At 42.2% G+C, this 12,738-nt stretch overlaps 1 protein-coding gene across 5 annotated transcripts in view; it reads left to right on the top strand.

Moving 5' to 3' along the window:
- The window catches only part of FHOD3 (formin homology 2 domain containing 3), a 495,595-nt gene that overhangs the window by 465,604 nt on the left and 17,253 nt on the right, over positions 1–12,738 (top strand). For 3 of the 5 annotated variants that reach the window (XM_057527272.1, XM_057527271.1, XM_057527269.1), the window contains 2 exons: positions 9,266–9,289; positions 10,645–10,819. In XM_057527272.1, the coding sequence (XP_057383255.1) occupies positions 9,266–9,289; positions 10,645–10,819 (199 nt within the window). The remainder of the gene's footprint in view (positions 1–9,265; positions 9,290–10,644; positions 10,820–12,738) is intronic. The other 2 variants (XM_057527268.1, XM_057527270.1) reach the window with 1 other exon arrangement.

Below are 12,738 nucleotides of genomic sequence, written 5' to 3'. Positions count from 1 at the left end.
AGATGCCTCTCTAATGTGCCTTTATGAAACTTAGCCCATCTTTATATATATCTGAGCGTCACATTGCCTCTCAGTGATCCAGGGACTGGATAGGCAAAGGAGTAAGTCATAGGGAGTGGCATCATCCTGGGATTGCAAACCTCTGCCGAACCCAAGTCAGGCAGATTTCTTCGGGGAGGAATAAATTCAGTTAAGAACTCACTGAGGCTGCCTTCTGTGCCAGACGGGTGTTCACACTGTAGGAGAAACAGAAGACATATGGTTGCTATCCACGTTCCTGAGGGTGTAACTTTCTTGGATGCATTACAATTTTGTTACCATTTTAAGGCATTTCTAAGGAGAACCAGGGACTAATCCCCTCACCATTCACCCCACCCTTGATCCCTTGTTTCCTTGGAATTTTCTGGACCCTTAGGGAGTGCTCAGATCACTTTTCTGCAGAAGGGACCCTTTCTACGGACTGTTCTGAAGGCCAGTGCCATCAGCTGAGTCTTCTGTCTCCTCTCCTGAAATCTGGGTTCAATCGGATCTTTAGCTTCCTGGAGGACAGCAACTAAGGAAGCAAACTGAATCCATTTGGGCAAACTATAGCCCACATTTCATTCCAAAGTATTATTTTTAAAAGTTTTAAAAGGGAAGTGCTTATGTTTGTGGAAATGAAACATACTGGAGGGTGAAAAATACAAGACCAATATGCATATGCTTATAGTTATGAAAACACACCAGAATTTCTTGCCAAATTCTTCAGATTTTTTACAGATCCCACTAATTTTTAAGTTCTGTCCGTCTCTGAAAATATTCAGTCTTACTATTTATAAACAGGGGTAAATGTTTCTAGAATTGGATTCAAAAATATTTAAATTCTCATTAAAATCTGGACAGTGCAGGCTTTTTTAGGGTTCATCCTCAAGGTAGTCCCTGTTTTTAGTGGTCCAAGTGGCACCATTCATGTAGAAAGATTGCCATCTGCTGGAAGATTAGGATACTGTCATTCGAAGCAAAGTACTTAGCTTCAAGTTTTTCCAACTCTCAATTAAGCGCCTATAGTGTGCCCAGCAAGCGACACAGGGCACCGAGGAAAATGTGAGTGCAATAACAGACAAGCTTGTACCCCAAAGATGTCATGATCTGGGTAGAAAACAACATATATGCACAACTTAGACCACTGAAAACAAAACCAGGCAATAGAGAGTCACAGAGCCCCTGAGCATTAGAGCTGGACGTGATTTTTAGAGAAAACTGTAGTAAGTCATTTTTAATATAGATGCTGAATAATGATGGTGGAAGTGGTTGCAGTTAAACACAGATGACTTTAGAAAAACCATTATTTTATAAGACACAGAGAAGTCTGGGTAAAATCTGAAGACCCTACATTCGTAGCCCCACATCTGCTTTGTGTGCCTGTCTTTCCTCTTCTTTCTCTGTTTCTGAATATGCAGAAGGCTTCCTTTCTTACAATCCAGGAGTCCTGCCATGTAAGGTTCAGTGAGAAACTAAGTCATTCCTTGTTCCTTGTGGCCCAAACTAGTTCCAGGCAAAATGGTGACACAGACAAGGCAGCACAAGGTAAGTGTGGCCTTTTCTGCCGTCATCACACCCCAGACGGGTGGTGAGAATGCGGGCTGTCCATCCAGGGATTCCCACAGCCTAGCCAAGGACCGTGGTCATCCTGGGTGAGACTTAATCTCTCCCAACCGCAGCTTCCTTTTCTATGAAAAAGAAACACCAGTGACTGGGAGATATCAAGAGGGCTAGAGATTTGTATGTTCAGCACCTTGCACGTGTGCTAATTGCCAAAAAAAAAAGCCAACCATCTGGTGAAATAAAGAAGCTCTAAGGTTGAAGATGGCGGAGTAGAAGGACGTGCGCTCACTCCCTCTTGCAAGAGCACCAGAATCACAACTAACTGCTGAACAATCATTGACAGGAAGACACTGGAACTCACCAAAAAAGATACCCCACATCCAAAGACAAAGGAGAAGCCACAATAAGACAGTAGGAGGGGCATAATCACAATAAAATCAAAGCCCATAAGTGCTCGGTGGGTGACCCAAAAACTGGAGAACACTTATACCACAGAAGTCCACTGGAGTGAAGGTTCTGAGCCCCACGTCAGGCTTCCCAACCTGGGGGTCCGGCAATGGGAGGAGGAATTCCTAGAGAATCAGACTTTGAAAGCTAGAGGGATTTGATTGCAGAACTTCGACAGGACAGGGGGAAACAGAGACTCCACTCTTGGAAGGCACACACAAAGTAGTGTGCACATCGGGACCAAGGGGAAAGAGCAGTGACCACATAGGAGACTGAACCAGACCTACCTGCTAGTGCTGGAGGGTCTCCTGCAGAGGCGGGGAGTGGCTGTGGCTCACCGTGAGGACAAGGACACTGGCATCAAAAGTTCTGGGAAGTACTCCTTGGCATGAGCCCTCCTAGAGTCCACCATTAGCCCCACCACAGAGCCCAGGTAGGCTCCAGTGTTGGGTGGCCTTAGGCCAAACAACCAACAGGGAGGGAACCCAGCCCCACCCATGAGCAGTCAAGTGGATTAAAGTTTTACTGAGCTCTGCCCACCAGAGCAACAGCCAGCTCTACCCACCACCATTCCCTCCCATCAGGAAACTTGCACAAGCCTCTTAGACAACCTCATCCACCAGAGGGCAGACAGCAGAAGCAAGAAGAACTACAATCCTGCAGCCTGTGGAACAAAAACCACATTCACAGAAAGATAGACAAGATGAAAAGACAAAAGGCTATATGCCAGATCAAGGAACAATATAAAACCCAGAAAAACTACTAAATGAAGTGAAGATAGGCAACCTTCCAAATAAAAATTCAGAATAATGATAGTGAAGAATATCCAGGATCTCGGAAAAAGAATGGAGGCAAAGATTGAGCATATGTAAGAAATGTTTAACAAAGACCTAGAAGAATTAAAGAACAAACACCTAGAAGAATTAAAGAACAAACATACAGAGATGAACAATACAATAACTGAAATGAAAAATACACTAGAAGGAATCAATAGCAGAATAACTGAGGCAGAAGAATGGATAAGTGACCTGGAAGACAGAATGGTGGAATTCACTGCTGCAGAACAGAATAAAGAAAAAAGAATGAAAAGAAATGAAGAAAGCCTAAGAGACCACTGGGAAAACATTAAATGCAACAACATTCACATTATAGGGGTCCCAGAAGGAGAAGAGACAGAGAAAGGACCCAAGAAAATATTTGAAGAGATTATAGTCGAAAACTTCCCTAACATGGGAAAGGAAATAGCCACCCAAGTCCAGGAAGCACAGAGAGTCCCAGGCAGGATAAACCCAAGGTAAACACGCCGAGACACATAGTAATCAAATTGACAAAAATTAAAGACGAAGAAAAATTACTGAAAGCAACAAGGGAAAAACGACAAATAACATACAAGAGAACTCCCATAAGGTTAACTGCTGATTTCTCAGCAGAAACTCTACAAGCCAGAAGGGAGTGGCATGATATACTTAAAGTGATGAAAGGGAAGAACCTACAACCAAAATTACTCTACCCAGCAAGGACCTCATTCAGATTTGACGGAGAAATCAAAAGCTTTACAGACAAGCAAAAGCTAAGAGAATTCAGCACCACCAAACTAGCTCTACAACAAATGCTAAAGGAACTTCTCTAAGTGGGAAACACAAAAGAAGGAAAGGACCTACAAAAACAAACCCATAACAATTAAGAAAATGGTCATAGGAGCATACATATCGATAATTACCTTAAACATGAATGGATTAAATGTTCCAACCAAAAGACACAGGCTTGCTGAATGGATACAAAAACAAGACCCATATATATGCTGTCTACAAGAGACCCACTTCAGACCTAGGGACACATACAGACTGAAAGTGAGGGGATGGAAAAAGGTATTCCATGCAAATGGAAATCAAAAGAAAGCTGGAGTAGCAATACTCATAGCAGATAAAATAGACTTTAAAATAAAGAATGTTACAAGAGACAAAGAAGGACACTACATAATGATCAAGGGATTAATCCAAGAAGAAGATATAACAATTATAAATATATATGCACCCAACATAGGAGCACCTCAATACATAAGGCAACTGCTAACAGCTATAAAAGAGGAAATCGACAGTAACACAATAATAGTGGGGGACTTTAACACCTCACTTACACCAATGGACAGATCATCCAAACAGAAAATTAATAAGGAAACAAAAGCTTTAAATGACACAATAGACCAGATAGATTTAATTGATATTTATAGGAGATTCCATCCAAAAACAGTAGATTACACTTTCTTCTCAAGTGAACATGGAACATTCTCCAGGATAGATCACATCTTGGGTCACAGATCAAGACTTGGTAAATTTAAGAAAATTGAAATCATATCAAGCATCTTTTCTGACCACAACGCTATGAGATCAGAAATCAATTACCGGGAAGAAAACGTAAAAAACACAAGCACATGGAAGCTAAACAATACATTACTAAATAACGAAGAGATCACTGAAGAAATCAAAGAGGAAATCAAAAGATACCTAGACACAAATGACAATGAAAACACGATGATCCAAAACCTATGGGATGCAGCAAAAGCAGTTCTAAGAGGGAAGTTTACAGCAATACAAGTCTACCTCAAGAAATAAGAAAAATCTCAAATACACAATCTAACCTTACACCTAATGGAACTAGAGAAAGAAGAACAAACAAAACCCAAAGTTAGTAGAAGGAAAGAAATCATAAAGATCAGAGTGGAAATAAATGAAATAGAAACAAAGGAAACAATAGCAAAGATCAATAAAACTAAAAGCTGGTTCTTTGAGAAGATTAAGAAAATTGATAAACCACTGGACAGACTCATCAAGAAAAGAGGGAGAGAACTCAAATCAATTAAATTAGAAATGCAAAAGGAGACATTACAAGAGACACCATAGAAATACAAAGCATCCTAAGAGACTACTACAAACAACTCTATGCCAATAAAATGGACAACCTGGAAGAAATGGACAAATTCTTAGAAAGATATAACCTTCCAAGACTGAACCAAGAAGAAGTAGAAAATATGAACAGACCAATCACAAGTAATGAAATTGAAACTGTGATTAAAAATTTTCCAACAAACAAAAGTCCAGAAGCAGATGGCTTCACAGGTGAATTCTATCACACATTTAGAGAAGAGCTAACACCCATCCTTCTCAAACTCTTCCAAAATATTGCAGAAGAAGGAACACTCCCAAACTCATTCTATGAGGCCACCATCACCCTGGTACCAAAACCAGACAAAGGTAATACAAAAAACCAAAATTACAGACCAATATCACTGATGAATATAGGTGCAGAAATCCTCAACAAAATACTAGCAAACAGAATCCAACAACACATTAATAGGATCATACACCATGATCAAGTAGGATTTATCCTGGGTATGCAAGAATTCTTCAATATACGCAAATCAATCAATGTGATACACCATATTAACAAACTGAAGAATAAAAACCATCTAATCATCTCAATAGATGCAGAAAAAGCTTTTGACAAACTTCAACACCCATTTATGATAAAAACTCTCCAGAAAGTGGGCATAGAGGGAAACTACTTCAACATAATAAAGGCCACATATGACAAACCCACAACAAAGATCATTCTCAATGGTGAAAAACTGAAAGCATTTCCTCTAAGATCAGGAACAAGACAAGGATATCCACTCTCACCACTATTATTTAACATAGTTTTGGAAGTCCTAGCCATGGCAATCACAGAAGAAAAAGAAATAAATGGAATACAAATTGGAAAAGAAGAAGTAAAACTGTCACTGTTTGCAGATGACATGATACTATACATAGAGAATCCTAAAGATGCTACCAGAAAACTACTAGAGCTAATCAATGAATTTGGTAAAGTTGCAGGATACAAAATTAATGCACAGAAATCTCTTCCATTTCTATACACTAATGATGAAAAATCTGAAAGATAAATTAAGGAAACAGTCCTACTTACCATTGCAACAAAGAGAATAAAATACCTTGGAATAAACCTACCCAGGGAGACAAAAGACCTGTATGCAGAAAACTATAAGACACTGATGAAAGAAATTAAAGATGATACCAACAGATGGAGAGATATGCCATGTTCTTGGATTAGAAGAATCAATATTGTGAAAATGACTATACTACCCAAAGCAATCTACAGATTCAATGCAATCCCTAGCAAACTACCACTGGCATTTTTCACAGAACTAGAACAAAAAATTTCACAATTTGTATGGAGACACAAAAGATCCTGAAGAGCCAAAGCAGTCTTGAGGGAAAAAAACAGAGCTGGAGGAATCAGACTCCCTGACTTCAGACTATACTACAAAGCTACAGTAATCAAGACAATGTGGTACTGGCACAAAAACAGAAATGTAGATCAATGGAACAGGATAGAAAGCCCAGAGATAAACCCACACACCTATGGTCAACTAATCTATGACAAAGAAGGCAAGGATATACAATGGAGAAAAGACAGTCTCTTCAATAAGTGGTGCTGGGAAAACTGGACAGCTACATGTAAAAGAATGAAATTAGAACACTTCCTAACACCATACACAAAAGTAAACTCAAAATGGATTAGAGACCTAAATGTAAGACCAGACACTATAAAACTCTTAGAGGAAAACATAGGCAGAACACTCTTTGACATAAATCACAGCAAGATCTTTTTTGATCCACCTCCTAGAGTAATGAAAATAAAAACAAAAATAAACAAATGGAACCTAATGAAACGTAAAAGCTTTTGCAAAGCAAAGGAAACTACAATGAAGACAAAAAGACAACCCTCAGAATGGGAGAAAATATTTGCAAATGAATCAACGGACAAAGAATTAATCTCCAAAATATATAAACAGCTCATGCAGCTCAATATTAAAAAACCAACCCAATCAAAAAATGGGCAGAGGACCTAAATAGACATTTCTCCAAAGAGATACAGATGGCCAAGAAGCACATGAAAACCTGCTCAACATCACTATTAGAGAAATGCAAATGAAAACTACAATGAGGTATCACCTCACACCAGTTAGAATGGGCATCTCAGTAAATGTACAAACAACAAATGCTGGAGAGGGTGTGGAGAAAAGGGAACCCTCTTGCACTGTTGGTGGGAATGTAAATTGATACAGCCACTATGGAGAACAGTATGGAGGTTCCTTAACAAACTAAAAATAGAACTACCATACGACCCAGCAATCCCACTACTGGGCATATACCCTGAGAATACCATAATTCAAAAAGAGTCATGTACCACAATGTTCGTTGCAGCTCTATTTACAATAGCTAGGACATGGAAGCAACCTAAGTGTCCATCAACAGATGAATGGATAAAGAAGATGTGGCACATATATACAATGGAATATTACTCAGCCATAAAAAGAAATGATATTGAGGTGTTTGTAGTGAGGTGGATGGACCTAGAGTCTGTCATACAGTGTGAAGTAAGTCAGAAAGAGAAAAACAAATACCATATGCTAACACATATATATGGAATCTAAAAAAAAAAAAAAAAATTTGTCATGAAGAACCTAGAGGCAGGACGGGAATCAAGATGCAGCCCTACTGGAGAATGGACCTGAGGACACGGGGAGGGGGAAGGGTAAGCTGGGACAAAGTGAGAGAGTGGCATGGACATATATACACTACCAAATGTAAAACCGATAGCTAGTGGGTATCAGCCACATAGCACAGGGAGATCAGCTCGGTGCTTTGTGACCACCTAGAGGGGTGGGATAGCGAGAGTGGGAGGGAGGGAGATGCAAGAGGGAAGAGATATGGGGATATATGTATATGTATAGCTGATTCACTTTGTTATAAAGCAGAAACTAACACACCATTGTAAAGCAATTATACTCCAATAAAAATAATAATATAAAAAATAAGAAATAAAAAAAAATGTGGTACATATATACAATGGAATATTACTCAGCCATAAAAAGGAACGAAATTGGGTCATTTGTAGAGATGTGGATGGATATAGAGACTGTCATAGAGAGTGAAGTAAGTCAGAAGGAGAAAAACAAATATCGTATATTATCGCATATATGTGGAACCTTGAAAAATGGTACAGATGAACTGGTTTGCAGGGCCGAAATGGAGATACAGATGTAGAGAATAAACGTATGGACTCCAAGGGGGGAAAGTGGCGGGGGTGGTGGTGGTGGTGGGATGAATTGGGAGATTGGGATCGACATGTATACACTAATATGTATAAAACGGATAACTAATAAGAACCTGCTGTATAAATAAATAAGTAAAATTCAAAAATACAAAAAAAAGAAAAAAAAAAGAAGCTCTAAGGTTAAGAAAAAAAATCATGTCTTGTCAGAAGGCCATTTGCCTAGAGGCAGTGCAGAACTGGAAGCATTTTGTCATTTCGGCTCCCAAAAGTTTAGTCAGTTCTCAAAAACCTGTGCCTGATTTGCTGGCCTGGCTTGTAACCTCGGTGGAAACACAAGTTAAATTGAGGGTGTGTTTGATTTAAAATTAAGAGATTGACATGACTTTCACCCTCAATTTATTTTTGGAAAAGGGATATTGTATTTAGTTACTTAAAGCAGTTTGTCTGGTGATAATTAAAAGAATGGCGTGTCAGTTCAGACAGCCTCCATGAAGGACAGGTAAGATTTTAAAAAGAACTGAATTTCATGTTTCTGAGGAAAGAGTAATAGGACCTGTTCTGCCTGGCAGTTGTCCCACTTGTCCTGTCTGGCCTGTCTGTAGAAGGATTCACGGGGACCCAGACCCAGCAGCCTGGGCAGGGAGAGGTCCAGCACTCGGGCTGAGAGGTGGGGATGACAGCTGATGGATGGAAACAGGCAGAGGGAAGCTGGTAAACTTGCTGAGGGCCTGATTGCTGGCAGGTGGTGGTTCCACGGAGCATGGCCAGCCGAGTGGCAGGGCACAGAGTGAGGTCTGTAATGGTCAGGGGAGCAGGTAAGCTGGTTATCATCCTCCTAGGCAGCCTCAGGAGACGGGCCTGGAGCTCCAAGTCCCTCCCGACTTTGGTCAGGACCGGTCTTGGGGCTCTCGGAGAGAATGTCCAGACAGGAGGGCTTCGCAGGCAGGGCTCAGCAGCTCCCAAATCAACAGGGTGTACCCTGGTTGTGGTGGCTGAATTCTTTATTTGGAATTTGATGTGACAGTCAGATGATCTCATCTTTGCTGACTTCTGTGCCTTCTAAGAATCCCCTCTGTCTTTCCCATCCTGTCCTGTCCTGTCCTTTCCTCTCGAGTAGACTGATGAAGAGGATGAAGTTGAGGTAGGATGTTTATAAACACAAAGAATGCCACGTGTGACCTTCTCAAGCGTGCTGTAGAATCTAACCTGACATAAGCAGCATGAAGTGTCAGCCCTGTTCAGTGCTTTAAACCTTGCATGACTGTTTTCTGCTGGGTTTCCATGTGATCACTAACCCCCTGACACGGGTTCTCATCATGATGTGTGTGCCAGGGACTGACTGGAGGGTAACTGCATTTTCCAAGCTGTCCCTGAGTTCCAGGCCCTGTCAAAAGTGGCAGGGTCAGCAGATCTCTTCCTACTGCTGGACAAATGGACAGAGGGGTGGGATGGGCAGCAGCTCCTCCCCCTGACCCTGGTGCAGATGCCAGAACCAGAGACCAAGGCCGGGCTGCTCAGCCCTGAAGGATGAGGAAGGAGCTGTGCAGATGGTACAAATCACGGATGTGTCCCGGGCTCTAGCACCAGAGCTGAGACACTGGATAAAAAGAGGAAGCCAGAAGTCTATGGAGCTACTCTTTGTTATTCTAACTGACTTTTTATTTTTCATCCAGATGTTTGGCATTGTGTGCATAAGGCCCGATATTCTAGCATACCTCTTGTAAAACATATATGCTGTCTTTGTTCAGCTAGAATTAGAGAACATCATCATGTGAGTGTAATGCTTGTGAAAACAACTAAATTTTTGACACAAGGAGAAGTAGTGAGTGTTGCCAAACTCAGTTTCAGCATGAATTTCTGTGCCGTGTTCTGATCTGGGCCCTGAATCAAAGCCTTTTGGGGCCTTTGGCAAGTCACTTAATCTTGGACAGCCTCAGTTTCTTCTCTTTAAAGTGAGGTGGGACTAGTTCTGGAAAAATCCTTCCCAACTCCTAACATTGTATGATTCTGTAATTGAATCCCACTTTTAAACTTCTACCGTCTTAAGTGATATATGAGAAACTTCTAACTGCTTTCTGGCACTACGTTTTAAAAAATAAATCTCACTATATTTGATTAACAAGCATATTTCAATGATCCTATCAAGGCTGTGGTGTTAGAAACAGATTTGATTTCTGAATTTTTCCCAGAGTTGAGGTCTGTTGCCCCTTGCCGGCTCCCACTGAGGGAATCTGCAGGGAGCTGGGAGACCCACTACCTGGAGGGATGGGTGTGGTCCTTCTGGGGCCAAGGCTTCTCTTTCAGATAAGAGAACTTCCTGGGTATGCAGATGCTTTGTCATTAGTTCATTGACCCCTCATTGACTGCCCGTTGCTAACTTGTCTGCAGAATTCTGTAAACAAAAGACAGAGAAGAGAAGGCTTTCCTCATCTAAAGGTTTTCTAAGCTTGAGTTGGCTTTAGTCACCTCACGCCCTAACCCCCCTTGCTCTTGCAGTCTGGCAAGTTCTCCAGCGGTTCCCCGGCGCCCCCGAGCCAGCCACAAGGCCTGAGCTATGCGGAGGACGCTGCCGAGCACGAGAACATGAAGGCCGTGCTGAAGACCTCGTCCCCTGCCCTGGAGGACGCCACCCCCGTGCTGGGCGTCCGCACACGCAGCCGAGCAAGCCGAGGTAACGCCCTCTTCCAGGGTGGCCACCCCGTGGTGTCGGGTCCCCGCCACAGGGTACAGATTACTGTGCCCGGGAAGTGGCCGCTCCGGGCCGTGCACTCCCCAGGGCTCTCCGTGCAAGTCTGATGTCATCACACTTTCCTTCACTCATGCCTTTGTGACCCACCTTCAGTAGCTTCATCTCAAAAACAAGCAACCCTTCCCAAAAGCACAACTTAATTCGCACAATAGGAATTAGTATTGTGAACGAATCCTCATGGGTTAAAGCCCCCAGGCCAAATTGAGCCACCCATTTATTCCTGTAAATAAGGTCTTATTGGAACACAGCCACCCTTCCTTCTGTGGGTGTGTTGTCTAGGTGCTTTTGCACTGCGGTGGCAGAGTTAAGGGGTTGCGACGGAGACTACAGGGACCATAGAGCCTAATGTTTTTACTCTCAGGCGGGGTACAGAAAAAGCTTGATGACCCTTGGATTAGAACGCTATCCCTTTTTGCCTTTGAAATCCTTGCAGGCAGAGAGGAAACTAAAACTTCAAGATGGTAAAGACAGATAAGAGTTTCCAGGTTTGTTTCATAACCTGGAAGGGATTTTTTGTTTTAATTAAGAATTGAGGTACACTTTGCATCTGAGAATGTTTACCTGTATTTCCCTGGTCTGGTCTGATGCCACACGAACCTTCCTAAGTTTCCTCGCTGCCTGCAGGATCCAGCCCACGCGATTCATGCTGTTGTTTGAGGTTCCCTGGGGTCTGGTCCCCTCCTGACTCCCACACTTGGCTTTCACTCAGCCCCACATTGTGGGCAGTGCCCTACTCTGCACACCCTGTGTCTGCCTGAGCCCCTGCCGTTGCTCATCCCGTCCCCTCTCCTCGGCCTGTCCCCTCTTCACCTCCAGAATCCTCCTCCTCCGCGTTCTCTGCCTTGCCACGTACTCCTGAGACCCCAGTTTAGGTCTCAGGAACTTACAAACTTTATAACTGAAGAGGATGAACTCCTGGAGGACCAGCTTTCTCCTCTTGGTGTTTGCTTAGCACACAAGCTAGAAGAAACCATGTATTTATTGCCCAAATTGGAATGCTTTAGTGTGTAAAAGGGGTTCAAGTAGTAATTACAGTGGGAAAATAAGTAAAACTGTGCAGTCTGGGTGAACTGGATCGTGGGTTACCTTACACGTCACAGAACCTCAGTAACGAATGAGTGTGTGCAGCGCCCATCAGGCCCTTGCTAGGCTCCAGCGAACATCCAGGCTCACAAGATGTTAGAAACGCAGCCAGGATCTAGAGGGCTGTGATCTGGAGAAACTCCTGAGAAGACCCATCGGTGACTTCTATCTAGCTTTGCTGACTGCCCTTTTTTTTTTTTTTTTTTAATTTTAATTTTGCTGTTGTCAACCATGTTAAGTATTTAAAAATGATGATAGGAATAACAACTTTAACATAAAAGAAAAAACAAAGGCAGTTCCAGGTTTTCTTTGGCAGGAAGGGGGTCACGTGGTGCATATGGTTTCTTGTAGCTTCTTGTGAACCAAGGGCCACAAGCTGCTCTAGAGGAGGAGGGTTGAAGGGGCTTCCAGGCTGAGTTCTAGATCCGTAAGGTTTACGCGGGATTCCCAAGTAAAGCTGCACTTCAGGCTATTTTATAAATGACCAAATGTTTTTCTTATTTCACGTGAGTACAGTGTCACTGAATCTAGTTCCTTCTCCTCTTCTTAACGTTGAACCTTTAACAGGGCTTTTACTTTGTGATATACAGCTTAGACTATGCCGGAAGAAGGGCTTCCTCCACCCACCCTTCCCCAGTGTTATCCTGACTGAGACACAGATGATAAGTAGAAAAGTCATCCCTCCTACTACAATCTTGATTCCCAAACTATACCTCAAATACATGCAGGTATTATATTATTATTACATCAAAGAATCA

The sequence above is a fragment of the Balaenoptera acutorostrata genome, chromosome 13, assembly GCF_949987535.1.
Source record: "Balaenoptera acutorostrata chromosome 13, mBalAcu1.1, whole genome shotgun sequence".
NCBI lineage: Eukaryota > Metazoa > Chordata > Mammalia > Artiodactyla > Balaenopteridae > Balaenoptera > Balaenoptera acutorostrata.
Note: the sequence above shows the minus strand (reverse complement) of the source record. Positions and strands in the feature narration are given on the sequence as shown.